This window comes from Mus musculus, chromosome 13 (assembly GCF_000001635.26).
Source record: "Mus musculus strain C57BL/6J chromosome 13, GRCm38.p6 C57BL/6J".
Lineage (NCBI taxonomy): Eukaryota > Metazoa > Chordata > Mammalia > Rodentia > Muridae > Mus > Mus musculus.
The window spans coordinates 56608690-56625167 of NC_000079.6; the positions used below are offsets into that span (position 1 = coordinate 56608690).

The following is a 16478-nucleotide window of genomic DNA, read 5'->3' on the forward strand; positions in this document are numbered from 1 at the left end:
TGGGCCATTCCCTTGCTTCCTCAACACTGGCAGATTCTTAGCTTGGAGCCCTGATGATACACTGCTGTTTTCTGCTCTACTCTCCACCCAGCGCGCTTTGCTGAACTGGATGCCTGGGTCCTCTTAAACCATCCTCCTTTGGCCTGGCCAAATCCTGTTCTGCCTTCAGATCTAAAAGCGGCCGCTGCCATACTGTGCCATACTGTGCCTAGGTCAGGTGCCTACTCCAGACTCCTAATGCCCCAGCTGCCTCTCTACATCTTTGCTAGGCCCATGTTCTCCCAAGCACTGAGAGCTCACCCCTGGGACTAGTAGAAGCAGGTAAGGGGAGGGTGGTTAATAGATGCTAGGGCGAGTTCTCACCTCCCTACCATGTGACCGTTGGCATATTTCAAGCTCATCCAAGGCATGGTTCCTAGCCGATCTATCTCTTGGCAGCATCTACCTCACATTCACAGATCTTTATTGAAGCCAGGTGAGGGATTCCTGAATGCCAAGGTGTGAGCCCCACCCTTCCCACTTTTCTACGGTCTGTCAACAGGAAGACTTACTCCTCCTCTACAGTGTATCAGCAGGGCTGATGCATCTGGACTGCAGAGGCCAGTCTGTCCGTGCCTAAGTGTGAGGGAGTCAGCACAGACCCTCTGGCTTCCTGCAGTCTGCTAGAGAGCTATCTTCGGGCTCTAAGCATGAACACCTTAAGAAACTGAAACTTGAGGACTAGTTCCTTTGGACCCGCACTTTGTGCGAAGTGGGAGGGGGTGTGTGAGCTGGGCGGTGCAGGAGGGCGCGGGTGCTTAGTAGTGGCGTGGTCTGGGAGGCGCCGGCTGCCCTTCCCCTCCCTCTGCCGCTCCCTCCCTCGGGCTACTAAACCCAGCGCGCGCTGCCCCGCTGCTCTCACTTCACCAGCACCGCCCGCGCCTGCTTTCATCGTGGGTCCGCGCGTGCTCCAGCTCCATGGCGCTCCTCATGCGACTGCTGACCCTCGCTCTGGCACTGTCTGTGGGCCCCGCTGGGACCCTTGCAGGTCCCGCCAAGTCACCCTACCAGCTGGTGCTGCAGCATAGCCGGCTCCGGGGTCGCCAGCACGGGTAAGTCCCAGCCGCTCTGTGATGGGAGGCGTGAGCATAGGACAGGTCACTGAACTGCCAGTGTGCTCAGCTGGGGACATCATACCTGGCCAGGGGTGCGCGCGCGGGGGAGTGGAGGTGGGGGACGACAAAGCCCGAAGGAATATTAGCCATTGCATAGAAAGACCAAACCTGCGTGGAGGTTGATGAGATAAGGGGACACAGTGGAACAGTTTGTGAAGAAAGGGTTGGGGGCACTGGCCAGTGACCACAGAGTCAGACAAAAGTGCATGAAACAGTCTAGGGGACTATCAGTCTCCTTTCTTGACTCTAGGTAGAAGGGGGCGTTGGCAGCTCTCAACGCAGAATCACCATCACCCTGAGACAGTACCTACCTACCATAGAGGGGAAAACCAGGCAGGTCACTGTCCATTGATTCCAGGAGTGTTACTGGTCATACCTGGTGGCAGGACCCTAGCTAGGTGCCCACTACTCCTATGCATTTGGTATTGCTCTGCACCCAAACACTCAACACCAACAGTGCTTGCTGGCCAAAGATGTAGAGCAGGAGGCTTCACCACCCTTTATACATGCTAGACAGATTGGGAAACCGAGTCCTGAGAAGGAACCATTTTGCCCTGCAGTATGTCCTGGAGTCAGGACTGGCATCTGTCTTAAAGCGACAGGCAGCTTTGTAAACGTGGGACATTGGTGCTTCAGGTATTTCTCTGAGATGTTGCAGATGTGTAAGTTTTCGGAGACGCACTCTGGCCAAGGCTTTGCCCTGATGAAGAGCCTGGCATGGTATTTCTACACACAACCAGGTCATGCCTGCTCCAAACAGAGCCCAGCTTTGTTGCATGTCCAGACTACCTGGGTGTATGAACATCATTTATACTAGAGGAAAACTCTATGGGAAAAGTAGAGTACTGACTTCCGGGGAGGCCTGGTGCCCATGATCAGGCATTCGCACCCCAGGCTATTCCCAACTCTCCAACAGACTACACAGATCTATATTCAGATCTAAAGGAAAAACAAACCATGTGGCCAGTGGCGGTTGTCTTTTTAGACCCAGACACAGCTTCAGCCTCCAGCAACTGGGTAGACTCTGGACTCGAGTAAAGGATGCGAATTTTAGGGAGAAGTTACCTTTCTTCTGCATGTGGCTTTCCAGTCTCTTGTAGCCCCCCCAGATGTTCAGTGCTTGGGGCAAAACAAGTTGCTGGGTGCGGGACTGGCCACAGGCAGAACAGAACCAAGCCAGGCTTCACGGCCTCCTGAAAGGAGACAGGCAGTGGAAAAGGTCCTTGGGTCATATTTTAACTTAGGCTGTGGGTATGAAGGATTGAGAGGGCAGATAGGAAAAATGCAGATTTGAAGCCTCAGAGCCAAACATGGAAAGCCAGAGCATCTCTCATCCCTGCCCGGTTCACCTTTGGGTCCCACTGCCTTTCTTGAATGTTGCATTCAGTTCTGTTCCCTCCTTCCTCCTAACCACTAAGATCACCACAGGTCACCCTGCAGTGTCGTAACCCAGAGCTGCAATGTCAACAGCCACAGTGAAAGGTCTCTAGAGATATCGTGTAAGATCTATCTCTGAGGCCAGCCTCCTTCCCTTCAGAGCCCAGGACACTGTCAGGAAAACCAGTGCTTTAAGAAACTTCAGATGTGGACCAGTGAGGTGGCTCAGCTAAGGTCCGGGCTGCCAAGCCTGATGACCCACATGGAATAAGTGAACCAGCCTTCCAAATGTTGTGGGAAGCTCACTGTGGCATGTGCTTCCAACAAACACAAAATGAGCGAATGATTTCGATTCACTTCTCTGAGGTTCTTGCCCTGAGCTGGAAAACTTGTAGCAAGTAATCTACAATAGGCTGATGGATCAAGAGATGATGTGCTGAGCGGGAGGATGCATACCTTCCATCCCATCTACTCCTGAGGCTGGAAAAAGAGGCGGGCAATTCAAAAGGAGATCCCATCTCAAAATAAATATGAGAAAGACCACAGCAGCACCCTTCTCTAAGGGGAATCTGGATTCCCCAGAGGCACACAAGCAGTGGCAAATGGTTACAGGCATTGTTACATAGTTGCATTTACTCTGACCTAACTGTCCCTGAAAAACCACGGGACTGCCTGGCCTTGCACACATGGGTGTGGTACCTTGTGCAGATGGATAACCTTGTTCCAGCTCCAGCCCTTGATTCAAAGTGAGAGCTGGAGAAAAGGGAAGTTTGGGGAAGTGCAGGGTGTCCCGTGAGAGAGGGGAAGGACTCTGTACCTAGCCACTGGGCAGTAGTGCACAGTCATTCATGGCCCCGCTGCCTTTGCCTCCTCATGCCCCTGCCCCCAGCCACTGCAAAATTCCTATTTTACAGAAGGTGAAACTGATGCTTAGGAGGCAAACACAGAAAGCTGGTAGGAGCAGAGGGGTTGCTGGGTGGTCTGTTGGCTCCCAGCTGTGTCTGTGTAACAATGGGAGTGGGGAGCACCAACACAAAGCAAGTGAAAGCTGGCCACGCTTTTGAATGGCATTGAGAGAAACTGGATGGAACTTCCAGAAGTACTTGGTTTTCAGATGCAAGTGGACCAGCAGAGTTGTCTTGGGGCAGAAGCCCAGGAATGACCTGCTCATTTTGAGCACATTTCAGCACAGATTTCCTGTGGACTCAGCTTACCTCCACCCCCAGCTTCTGCTCCTGTCACAGGGGCAGGAGCAGTGGAAACTCTACACAGTCGAGGAATGCTGGAGCCAAATCCACAGAGACTCGCTGAAGAGCCGCCGGCCGCCCATGGAGAGCTGCAGGGAATTCAGCCACAGTAATTACTTCCTGCTCGCTCAGTTGGACAGGAGAACTTCTGGGATTGTACAGCAGTGAGGATGATTGGGGGCTGGAGCGTGGCCCGTGGGAGCTCTCTGGGGGTTATTCGAGGACCTTGAGTGAAACGTGTGGATCTCTGGCTGCAGAGCCTCTAAGTACCTGGAGAGACCCACCTAAGGTGGGCTGATCCAGCCTTTAACCAGTTGTCTTCTGTCAAGATGACTTTACTAATATCACGACTGCTCTGCTCACTCTTGTCTATTAAACAACAACAGAAAACAGACGTATGCTTCGTATAGAAAGGAAGTGGGGGAGAGATAGAGGGTCAGAAGGAACAACCACCCAATCAAGCATCCAGCTATGGACACTGCCCAAACGATGAGGGGGTAGCCACAGATCCCCTGCCCCAGACCCCATGCTCCTCATAGAATTCTATGGACCACAGTTAGTTTAGTTTGTTAACTAGCTAGTCCAGAGAGACTTCAACTCGCTGTGTAGCCCAGGTAAGCCTTGAACTCAGAGCCGTCCTCCTGCCTCTCTGCATTGCATCTTTAAAGTGTTGGAAATTGCTATTGAAGAAATCGTGCCCACCTCTGAATGGGCCTGAAGCTGCGTGAACACGGACATCTCATGAAAACTGAATCTGTTGTCTTTACTTTTCTGACTTACGAAGCCTGCCCTGCTGTCTGCTCAGGAAGAGCCTCCCTCCCCTTTGTCATCACCCAGCATGGCAGCTCCCTTTGCCCAGGAGCTCCAAAGAAGTACCCACCTTCACCTGGCCTGAGCACCACACTGGTTGCTCAGTAGAAGAAAATGCAAACAGTGCTCTCCAACTCCAGAAAAGCCTCCTCAGCAGAAACCCAGGGTGTTTGCTTCTGCTTTTCCGGACTTATTGGAGATATTTTTAAACTAAATTGTTATCAACCGTTTCTAATGAGCCTATTTCTGCCCGACTCTATCTGGACCGGGAACTCTTATCTTTATGATTCCTGAGGGTAGCTGGAGAGAGGGACATCCATTACAGATTAGTCATAGAAACTTTTGGGTGCCCAGCACAAAGTAAGGCCTGCACCCCAGCTTAGAATAAGGAAGGAAACGTCCTGGAGGAAGTGGGGGGCAGCTCTGAGCAATGAGCCATGGAGAGTTAAGTAGGAGGGCACTCCCTGTCAGTCCTGACAGCAGCTGGCCATGCACCCTAGTTTGCAGGGTGGATCCTCCCAGTGTGTTGTCCCAGGAGCCAAGCAGCTGGTCTAGACACGCAGAGCATGTCTGTGGAGCTGGCTGCGAAGTGCTGGCAGCCCTCCCCTCCTGACAACAGGACCTCTGGCACACACTGAGATGCCAAGTCTGCTCAGAGCAGGCACAGATAGGGAGCTGGCAGGTCTCAGCAGCGTCGCTTGGATTTTACTCCTTTTCTTAGCCCATAACCCGTACCTAAACTTTTAAGATCTTTTCACTTACACTTATTATTTGCCCGTGCCAGAGAAGCGTGTAAGACAGACATGAGGAATTTACTTGAAGGGAAGACTTTATGGGGAGGGTGTCCAAAGACCCTGCCAGAATTTACCCCAAACCACCAAAATGGCCGTCTCTCCTTTCTCTAGACCTCAGTGTGGACTGACTGCTGGTCATCTCACTAACACTGTCACCTTTGTTTCCAGCCCCAATGTATGTGCTGTGCAGAAGGTCATTGGCACCAACAAGAAATACTTCACCAACTGCAAGCAGTGGTACCAGAGGAAGATCTGCGGCAAGTCGACGTGAGTATCTGTAGCTACCAAAGACCTCCATCCACCAAGAAAGGTGTGTGTGTGTGTGTGTGTGTGTGTGTGTGTGTGTGTGTGAGCCAGCTGCCAAGGAGCCATACTGTGTGTGTGAAAGAGAGCTGTCAAGGAGGTCACACACTGTGAGTGTGTGTGTGAGTGTGTGTGTGAGTGTGTGTGTGTGTGTGTGTGTGTGTGTGTGTGTGTGTAAGTGAGTCAGCCAATGGTGCCCTGGGCTGGCCAGCTCTAGCACAGGTCAGGCTGACTAAGGAGATGAGGACACAAGGACAGACATGTCAGGGAATGTGTGGGGTGTGGCATTTTGAGAAGCTGTTTGACTTTGTTTTAGATTTTTAGGGCTGCTGACGAGACTTGGTAACACTGATCAAGGCGGTTTCAGGGTTGCAGGAAGCGTGCTGTGTTGAGTGTGTGTGTGTGTGTGTGTGTGTGTGTGTGTGTGTGTGTGTGTGTGCATGGCATGTGTGCATGTGTGTTTCTCTCACCAAATGACAGAACTGTTCAGAGGAGCATTCTGGGAATGAAAGGCTCTTGGCGAACTTATCCCAAAGGCGACCCTTGCTCAGCAAGCCAAAGTAAACACTTCAGAAAGTCTTGGTGCCTAGGAATGTGCACACCAGGAAGCAGTATAACAAAGTAAGACATGGGCTCGCTCAGACTCCAGCTCAGACTCTGGCTCTGCCACTTACTTGGAGGATGGTCCATTTTTTTTTGTAGCCTCAGTTGCTTTGTGTGCAAAATGGGCACAGCAGGAGGACCTGCTACCCTAATGAGGAGTGGATTGAGTAATATTCATGAGAAGACAATGGTGCCTGTGCATTCTAACTACAACCCCAGAATATCACATGTAGACCACACATACAGAAGCACGGGCACACCCATGGAGCCTGGTGCTCACAGTAGGCCTTGTGGGTACCTCTCTTTGTGGAGGGAGGTGGCCTCTGCCTTCACGGCCTGGCTCCCTGGTGGAAGCAGTTGAATGCATGTTCTAACCGAACTCTGGGAAACCTAATCGGCTTTCCGCACTGCCAATCAACAGGTCTCAGATCTACACAAGGGAAGTTGTGCCAGGCAACCCCCCTGAGCCACTTGTGGGGGGCCTGACGTTCCTCTTTTCTGAAAAATGGGAAGAGTCCCCTGAACTTATCCCAGCGTGAGAGATTTTTACAATTGTGTTCCTCATGCCTTCAAGCAACCGTCTCCCACTGAGAGAAGGAAAACACTGTTCCCTGAACATACCCGTGGAAATGAACGCACCATGTGTGGCTCCGATTATTAGGTAGTTATTGATCCTGGTCTCATAGAGCAGGACAGGAGTGAGGCCTGCAGCTCTCTGGGAGTCTTTGCACAGTCATGACAGTGGCTCCCACCCACTGGACAGCCCAGCCTCTAAGAGTGGTGTGAGCAGGGATACCTCCCAGGTTCAGTGATCAGATGCTCAGCGGAAAGTTTTGCTGTTTAGAACAAAAAAGAGATTATGCAAATTCTACATAGAACATTCTTGCTGGGCGCTGAGTTTTAAAAACCAACACCTCCCAGTACTGATGGATATACTCATAGGCATACATAATCTACTCAAACACGAATTGCTTAATTAAACACGAAGTCAGGTCGGGCCCCATGTAATTGCTTCTTGGAAGATGCCCAGTGTGCTGTGCCAAGCAGCAGAGCTTCATGTCAGAGCCTCAGGTTTTACAGAGCTTCTATGAGCAAGCTGACCACAGGGTGGCATCTGCCATCCTGTTTCAGATGGTCCAGTGTCACAGAGTTTGACTGAGGAACTCTATGGTGACTTGATGGCGTTTCTTGAGAGGTCCCATACACAGGATGCTGATAGTGAGTTGCGTTGGCTTATTGACTCCTCCTAACTGCATCTCTTCTCCGGGTGCGGGGTTGAGGAACGTGCCGGGTTGAGGAACGTGCCAGCCGCAGGGTGTGAGCACAGTGAGGTAGCAGAGCAGCCCTCCCATCCCACTGAGTAGGGGGGTAGGAGGGGTGGGGGTGGGGGGAGGTGCACCACCATCTCCAGGAAGAGGAAGATCTATGAGGTCGTGGGTGGGAGAATGCTGTTTGTAGTGGGGTCAGTCAAGGTTAAGGCCATCCAGACTTTGACCTAGCTCACAAAGCTAAGAGGAAAAGACACTCACATCCAACTCATGAATGTAGCGGCTGCTTTGGCAAACCTCAAAAAAAAAAAAAAAAAAAAAAAAGAGGAAGTAAGCAGAAGAAAACTCGAGCCGATAGAAAAAAAAAAAAACCTTTATGATCCCCGCTGGAACATCCTGTGCGGCCTTGGCCTCAGGAAGGTGGAGCTGACTTGGAAGAGTCCCAGAGGACAAAGAGAGGGGAAAAGAAAAGAGATGGAACTCATCTCTGTTGTCCTTAAGGGCTAAGAGCTTCACAGGATAGCGGTCTGCATAGGGGAGAGGTCTCCAAGGTTGCTACCTTCTGACCATAATAAAGTGCTAGGTAGGGGGCCATACTGGCTGGAATTAATGTTATCCCCGGAGACTGGGTCCTTAGTGGTGCCTTGTTGGATGAAGACTGAGGCTAGACTTGTGGTGGCTGGAGCAGAAGACCGTCTTGACAAGCCAGCACGGGCACTGGCATTTTCTCAGGGAGATGTCAGGGGAGCTGCTTCGGAAGCGTGCACTGGGATGAGAGGGGGGCGGGGGGAGTCTCTCAAGGGCCCTGAGGCCAGAAGGAAATTTTGATCTGGAAAAATAGGTGATGAACACCAAGCGTGGAGGTAAAGATCATGTCCTGTGAGGTCACTAGAGAGATGGCAAAAGACCTATGTCACACTCAGCATGCCACTGGGTCTTCCGACAGTAGCTGTCTGCGTTTTCAGGGAGAGAAGAATCTGAGAACTCTGTGTCAAAGCATCAAACTGTGTTGTGCTGACTTACTGCAGGACATGGTTGGCCGAGAAGCCCTGGCTGGTGGCCTGCAGGACATGGTTGGCAGAGGAGCCCTGGTTGGTGGCTTATAGGACATGGTTGGCAGAGGAGCCCTGGTTGGTGGCTTGTAGGACATGGTTGGCAGAGGAGCCCTGGTTGGTGGCTTGCAGGACATAGTTGGCAGAGGACCTCTGTTTGATGGTTTGCAGGACATGGTTGGCAAAGGAACCCTGTTTTGTGGCTTGTAGGACATGGTTGGTAGAGGAGCCCTGTTGGGTGGTTGAGTGAATTCTGTGACTTAGAAAGTCACCTCAGTTTTTACTTGAGAGCTGTAGAGCACCCTAGCAACACAACAGCTAAAGAGACTTGTAGGTGACAGACAGCAGCCCACACTGTGATTTCAGGCCCTGGTTTGGTAGGGAACCGTAAAGTTTTATGTGTGGCTTAAGAGAGAAGCCCGGCTGCTTCTCGGCAGGCCTCTTAGGTGAGGATAGCGGCGGGGTCTGTTCAGCATCCTTGTTGAAGCTGACTTTACTGAGATGTCACAACCATGGCTGGAGCTACGGCATCCCGAAGGTTGTGCAGAAGGACCAGTAGGGAAGCTGGCACATGGGAGTGAGAGCAGTCCCATCCCAACCTCTTTACATTGTTCCCTTGGCAACGTGCTTCACAGGTGAGAAGCCATTTTCTTGGGCCGAGATGAACTGACAGGACACTCCTGTCTCTCCGGCAGCAGGTATGGCTTTGCCCCTCAGCTACATAGCAGTTCTTTAGTGCTGTTGTGTTTTATAAAAAAGAAAAAACAGGAAGGGGTATGTTTAGTAGGGCAAGGTTGATGTTGGGGGAAGGGGGTGTCTCTGTGGGCCCATGCTGAGGCATCCCTTCCCCCTGAGGGACCAGCCACAGACAGGTATAGTATAGAATAGAGTTTATTTAGGGCATGGGGAGGTGAGTTAAGAGGGTAGTAGAGAGAGAGAAAGGAAGAGAGAGGGGGGGAGGGAGAGAGAGAGAGAGAGAGAGAGAGAGAGAGAGAGAGACTAGGGGCTGGCCATGAACACATGGAGAGAGGAGCCACAGAGAGGGAAGAGGGTAAGAGAGCAAGAGAGAGAGGAGGGGGCAAGGAGCCCCTTTTACACTGAGTCAGGCACAGCTGGCTGTTGCCAGGTAACTGTGGGCGGAGCCTAGAAGAAATGCTGGGGCATGGTGGTCCTGTCCCATCAGCTTGGAGGTCTACTTCTTGTAGATGTCATTCTGGTACAGAGATGGACGTCATCCTTCTCCTCCTTCCCATGCACCCCTTTGCCTTGGTCCCAGGAGAGGGTGGTCAGAGCCGTCTGCACTGTCCCCAGGCCACACCTGAGCATAGGACCTGTCCCCCTCCATAACCTGTTCTAAGATAACAGAGGCTGAGCATATACCAAACTCTTAGGCGGCGCTTTCTAAAAATTCTAGCTCTAGAGCATTCTGTAACGAGGAGCCTGCTCAGCCGGAGGGGGGCTTTGTTCTGTTGAGGACATTCATGGGACCGTGTACTGTGTGGGGTGCTGATCCCCCAAAGGAGCCCATATCCTAGTCTGAAACCCTTACGTCACAGAAGTGACTGAGGTGTCAACCTGAGGTGAGTCGGATGGCATCCTAAGGCTCCTTGTAAAAGGGGGTACAGTAGAGTTAGAGTCAGAGAAAAGCGGGTGTGCTGCTCAAATCCAAAGCTATGGTGAAGCTACCATAGGCTCAGGAATACAGCGGCCCCGCCCCCGACGCTGGAGGGTGGGGAGGGATTATCCTTACAGCTTCTAAAAGGAACGAGGCTTTGATATTAGGCCCATGAGGCTGATTTCTGACTCTAGCCTTCAAAATGGTAACACAATAAATCTGTAACATTTTAAGCCACCGAGTTTGCGGCAATCTGTCACAGCAAGCCATCGAAAACTAATAACAGCACTCGCTGCTGCGTTTATAGCTATCGCGATGGGATTTGATCAGTGGTCTCATGTAGAGCTTTGCATTCGATGAAGTTATGTTCATTATATTAGATTATAACTGAACTTCCATTTCAACATTTTGAGGTGCGGGGAAAGGGGTTATTTTTGTCTGTTTATTTTAGAAGTTCCAAACTGAGTATTTAGAATATATACATCCCACCTATACATCCCACATTGAAGTTCATCCTATCTGTTTGCCAATTCAGTCCCCATAGTCACTCTCTGACCAAGTTGTATGGGATTCTTTTTAAAGCCATTTGCAGATGGCAATACTGAGGCCCCAGAAGCTTGCACATTCTCCTGAGAGCCAGCCATTGAGAAACGGAGAGGCCTGGCCACTCTGTGCTCCCCAGGAGAATCAGACCTGGCATTTAGGGCCAACAATGCCACAGGTACCCAGGGGAGCAAGCCACGGTCTAGGTGGACTGTCCCAGGTTTCCCTTCACTCCAATCTGTAACCAGACCTGAGCTGCGCACTTGGGAGAGTTAATGTTTTAAGTTCATGTTAACCTAGTGGAAAATAAATTTGGGGAGAAGTCCGTGAGATTTCTCCCCGTCCAATCCAAGTGAAAACATCTGATAGATGTCGGGAAAAGCATCCCAGCACCCCCACACTTTGCCCTTATGTTAACATTATCTTTTTACATCCCGTCTGTAAATCGGGCACCTTCCCTCATTTCAGGGAACAAGGTAATTGGTAATTTATTCCCTTGGAGTGTGTGCTTTTTCCGGCCTGAGGTTTTTACATCCTGCACTGTGTGTGGCCAAGCTGGAGCTGGGAGCCTTCAATGAGAATCTAGCTCATGAGACAAGATGCAGAAGCCAGGAAGGACCCTGGTCCTTCCTGTGAAGGGGCATTTGCTAGTTGTGAGCATGCAAGGAGAGGCACCTATGGTTTCTATTCTTCTCTGTTGGGTCCTAAAGAGGTGGCAGCAGACTTAAGTTCTGTGCTTACAAAGCCTGTGTGTTCTCCAGGAAGAGTCTAGAGCCCACCGTGAAGACTGGCCTTCTCAAAAAGTCCTCATCAACAAAAAATATAAAGATAAAGAAGCTGCTTTATCTGTCTGCAATTTTCAACTGACCTCTGCTACCTTGGGCCAGAGCAGGCTGGTTCTGAGAAGGGTTTATAACTGTCTAGCTAGGAGCTAGGAGTTCTGCCAACCACAGCCTTTCTCAGCTGATGTCTTCAAATGGAAGGTGTGGCCTATAGGTACACTCCTAGAGAGATACCTGGTCTCCAGAGCAAGAAGATCCAAAAGGCTTCCCAGCAAAGAGCTATGCTTGGTCACTCAAAAAAAGCCTTTGGCTGGGGAAAGTTTACAGCCCTGGATACTGAAGTCTGCTGTGAGGAGGATGGTATGGAATCCATCCATGCACGACAGAGTGCTGTCAAACCTCCATGAAGGCCAGGTGCAGGGAGCCCACCAGAAACTCACTGTCTTGAGCATGCAGGAGACAACACCAAATCTGTCTGCTTCCTCTAAATGTGTGCATGGTCAAGAGCAGTGGTCAAAGAACTGCCCTTGATGAAATTGGGAGAAAGCCCTAGGGATGCCCTACCTGCCTAGGCTCTCAAGGACCCCTTGGCCCATCAGACCCCAACAGCTGGCAGTCTGACTACATGCTAAGTTGCGCTGTCCTTCTGAGCCTCTTCTGACTGGATCTGTCTCTTTCTCATCATTTACCTGGCTTTCCAGTTCTCCACATGCCTGGCTCTGTCTTTCTCCTACACATATGTACATGTGTACACATGTATACACACATGTGCACATGTATACATACATGTACACGCATGTACACGTGTGTACACATGTTCACATGCACTGTGGGGAGTTTGTTTTCTTTTATGTTCCCTGAAATCCTGGTGAGGCCACCTAAGCTGCTCCATTGTCCTTTATTTTGGGAGGAGATGGGACTCAGAAATTAATATTTGGGAGAGCAATGTCTTTGGGGGAGTGTAGCTGGTAACTCCAAGCCACGGGGAACATGAAGCAGTCATGTGCACAAAGAGGCCCAGAAAGAACTTGGTGGACAGGACAATTTCCCAAATGCTTCTCTAACACCACGGGACTCCACTCCGGCCGGCACTTTGGGAAAGGGACAGAGTTGGTGTGAAGGTTTTACCTCGTTCCACCTCCCCAGCTCCAGCCGTAGACCCTGCTATCATTTTTTTTTACATTTATTTACTTATTTGCTTATTTAGTGTGTGTGTGTGTGTGTGTGTGTGTGTGTGTGCTGTGCATGTATGCATATGAGTGTTTGCATGTGTATATGCAAGTACTTGTGCAGAGATCAGAGGACAGCCCAAGGGCATCTGTTCTCTCTTCCATATTAACCATGAGGATTGAATTCAGGTCATCAGGTTTGACCGCATGTGCCTGCTGAGCCACCTTGCCAACCAGGCTCAGTATTTATCAGAGAAAGCCTGGGAGCCTGTGTGTGTGGGTGTATGGGGTGCTGGTGGGGGTTGGTCCGGGTGCTATAGGCTTAAGGTTTGGGGAGCTCCGGAGGCTTGGCAAGGATGGCAGTTGGCAGGCTCTGCTTTCCTTTTGCCCTTTCATTTCTCCCCAGCTTACTGGGATGATTACACTGAGGCCGAAGGAACAGCGTAGAGCAGCTGGTTTAGCGATGCTTTACTCTGTGGGCTAGAACACGGAGACCACAAAGAGAAGCGGGTTCCCCAGGGTACCCCAGTAGTCACCGAGGGATCCCTAGTTGAGCCTCCTCAGACGGATGGCACCTCCTAACCACTCTACCTCAGCAAGTTCCTCAGCAGCAGACAAGACACAGTAAGAGTCATCTTACTGCCTCGTGCGTTGGTCAGTGTCAGCCCTGATGTCACAGCCTGTTTAGTTCTTTAAGTACAGGGGTACAAGATAAGGAGCAGACAGGAGGTACGCTGCAGACGAGGAAGCCAGAAGGTGGAGAGAGCTGAGCACAGGAGAATGTATAGCTTGTTGTTCCCCCATCTTGGGTGGTTGGGGGAGGGGCATGTCTAGCCATGTGACACCTGTACTTCCCTGGTGGTCTGAGAACCTGAGGCATCCCTTAGGTACCAGACGAACCAGCCTTCATCTTCACTTAACTAAGTTTTTCCTGAACCGATTCCAAATGAATTCACAAGACCCAGACACCATAGCTATACAGCCAGCAGCCTCCTCAGCACACACCCCTACCCCCAGAGCCACATTTCTTCCTAGGCTGCCTGCCTCTTTTCTGATGATGTCATCCCTGCAAGAACAAGACTGCAAGTCTCTTGTATGAGAAGGAAAGGGGGAGACCGACCAGGTTTTTTTGCATTTGGCTCCAGGCCTTGGGGGAGGGGCGGGGGATGGGGAGGCAGTGGAGGACCATGCTCACCCGTGGGCAGACTCCAGGCTCCAGGCTCCTTTTGCTTCAATGTTATCTGAAACATCTGACTTGGAGGCTTCCACAGTGTTCCAGGCTGACTGACGTTTGTTTTATGATGTCCAGACGGTGTCCCATGATAGGCTCCTTGGAAGAACGGGAGCAGACAATCTTTAGTTTCTCAACAAATGATCTTTAAAATGTCCTGCACATCTTGTGTTCGTCCAAATGCAGAGGCGGCATTGGCTGCCCCCCTGCCCCCCCTCCAGAAGGACAATGGGGAGGTTGAAGATGAGGGAGGATGGGGGGGGTAGTTTGTAAATAACCACTAAGATAACTTAAGTTTGAAACCATAAACGTGTTTTAAGTAAGCTTTTAATGTGAATAAATAGTGAAACAGGTGTCTCCGTTAAGAGGTACTCGGTTTTCATTTGAAATCTGATTTGTAAAAATCGAGAGAACACAACGACCGCCCATACTCTGACTTCCAGGTTATTAAATCAAATACTGAACTAGCATGAGAGAAACAGAGAGAGCCTCCACCCTGCGCACATGCATTTTACACAGGGAGTAGCAGAGACCCAGTGAAGGGGTGGAACCCCAGGGGTGAGGTAAGCCCAGAGCTAGAAGCAGCCAACGTAGGACTCTCTAGTTTTCCTCCTTCCTTTCCCACAACATCATCCACAGGGTTTCCTGCGCAAGGTTGTTGGAAATGGGTACTGGGGAGTTAGTTTCTGATTGTGCTATTGAGTGTGCTGCCTCTGTCTGGTTTCCCAGTTGGTTGGCTGGCGGTGTTGGCAACCATCAAGAAACCTTTTATAAGGCTGGGGAGTGAGACGCTCCTGACCCCTGCTCAGTACAGAGATGGAGCACATGCTTCCCGGGGAAGGATGCCATGCCTGTTGCCTGCCTTCTGAGAGCATCAGAAAGAATGGAAGGCTGCCTGACATCCTTGTGTCTCTCTTTACAGAGTCATCAGTTATGAGTGCTGTCCTGGATATGAAAAGGTCCCAGGAGAGAAAGGTTGCCCAGCAGGTGAGTGAGCCTGGTGCTGCCTGTGGGGGAGGGGGTGGGATAGAAGAGCAAGAGAAGAGGAGGAGAAGGAGGAGGAAGATGAGGCAGAGGAGGGGGGGAAGGAGGAGAGGGAGGAGGGAGGGGAAAGAAAAGGGAAGGGAGAGGGAAAAGAAGAAGAAAGATGAAGAGGAGAAGGAGGAGAAGGGGGAAAGGAGGAGGGAGGGGAAAGAAGAGGGAGAGGTAGAAGAAGAAGGAGAAGAAGAAGAAGAAAAAGAAGAAGAAGAAGAAGAAGAAGAAGAAGAAGAAGAAGAAGAAGAAGAAGAAGAAGAAGAAGAAGAAGAAGAGGGGGAGGAAGAGGGGGAGGAAGAGGAAGAGGAAGAAGTGTCATGCAAAAGGGAATAGGGTCACAGCCTGGTGGGGAGCATGAGGTGGAGTTGTCCTTCCCATGTGTTCACTGGAGCCATGAGTTGGCAGAGGATGGAAGATGAAAAAGTCTTTCTCCCATGTTACTCATGACCCTCATTCAACAGGTAGAGAAAAACCCTTGCTAGTCTGCCAGGCCTCTTCCCAGTGGCTGCAGGCTCTGGCCTTGTCATCAGTTCTGGTGGTGATTCTCAGAGCACCCAACAAGGCCAGCCTGTTAGCCAGTCAAGTTGCCATTAGCCCTGCTGGGGCTCAGACAGGACAACATGGTCTCTGGCCTCTGGAGTACAGCCCAGGGAATAGGCAGCAGGCTAGATGGACTTACCCATAGGCAACAAAGGGCCCACCAATGGCCACACTGGGCCAAAGATGGCGTGATGCCTGTGAATTTCACCAGCATCTTCAGTGGCACACACAGTCAAGCAGGCTTTGTGCTTTATCTTTGACATTCAAGGTAGTCTTAGGATTCAGATACGAGCAGAAATTTAAATGGCAACGCAATTTGATTTAGTGTCGAGATTATGAAGACATGTTATTGTTGCCAGGGTCGTGGCATTGTCAACCCAAGCAGAAGGGCAGTTGAAGACATAAGATTGGAGACTTAACTCTGAGGTGACAGTTTCAGGTTATTTAAATAGAAACGTTAGTCTGTGTGTGGTGGCACACATCCGTTATCCCAGCTCTCAGGGAGCTGAGTCAGGAGGATCACCAGGAGTTGGAGGCCAGCCTGGGGCTACAGAGTGAGTTCATCTTAGAAAGCCCTTCTGGTTGCCATCTAAGAGGCCAGACCTTGAAAAGTACACAAAGACTTGGAAGACTTACAGCTCTTTCTTTCTAGCAGAGCTGTTAGGGAAATCTTTACAAGGGTTAGTAATCTCCCACCTGTTTCCACCCACTTTAAATGCACAGGAGCAAAAAGCTCTCCTCTGCCGTGTTTAAGGCAATTAGACATTTAGAGATCCCCCATCAGGCTGTTCAGCACGGGCATCTGACTCCTGCGGTTCCAAGAAGCTTGTGAGTTGTAAGCACATCCATCAACAGATGTCTGGGTTTCCACCCCTCCCACGCCCCTTCCTCTGCACTTGTGCCCACTGTCATCCCTGACAAAGGATGGAGGGCAGGCATGTATCTGGAATGGATT

The 16478-nt window shown here is 50.7% G+C and overlaps 1 protein-coding gene across 2 annotated transcripts in view; it reads left to right on the forward strand.

Moving 5' to 3' along the window:
• Positions 1-896: 896 nt before the first annotated feature.
• The window catches only part of Tgfbi (transforming growth factor, beta induced), a 29774-nt gene continuing 14192 nt past the window's right edge, over positions 897-16478 (forward strand). For both annotated transcript variants that reach the window (NR_155548.1, NM_009369.5), the window contains exons 1-3: positions 897-1091; positions 5551-5649; positions 14871-14935. Coding sequence is in view for 1 of the 2 variants with exons in the window: in NM_009369.5 (NP_033395.1) it covers positions 958-1091; positions 5551-5649; positions 14871-14935 (298 nt within the window). In the remaining variant the exon portion in view is untranslated. The remainder of the gene's footprint in view (positions 1092-5550; positions 5650-14870; positions 14936-16478) is intronic.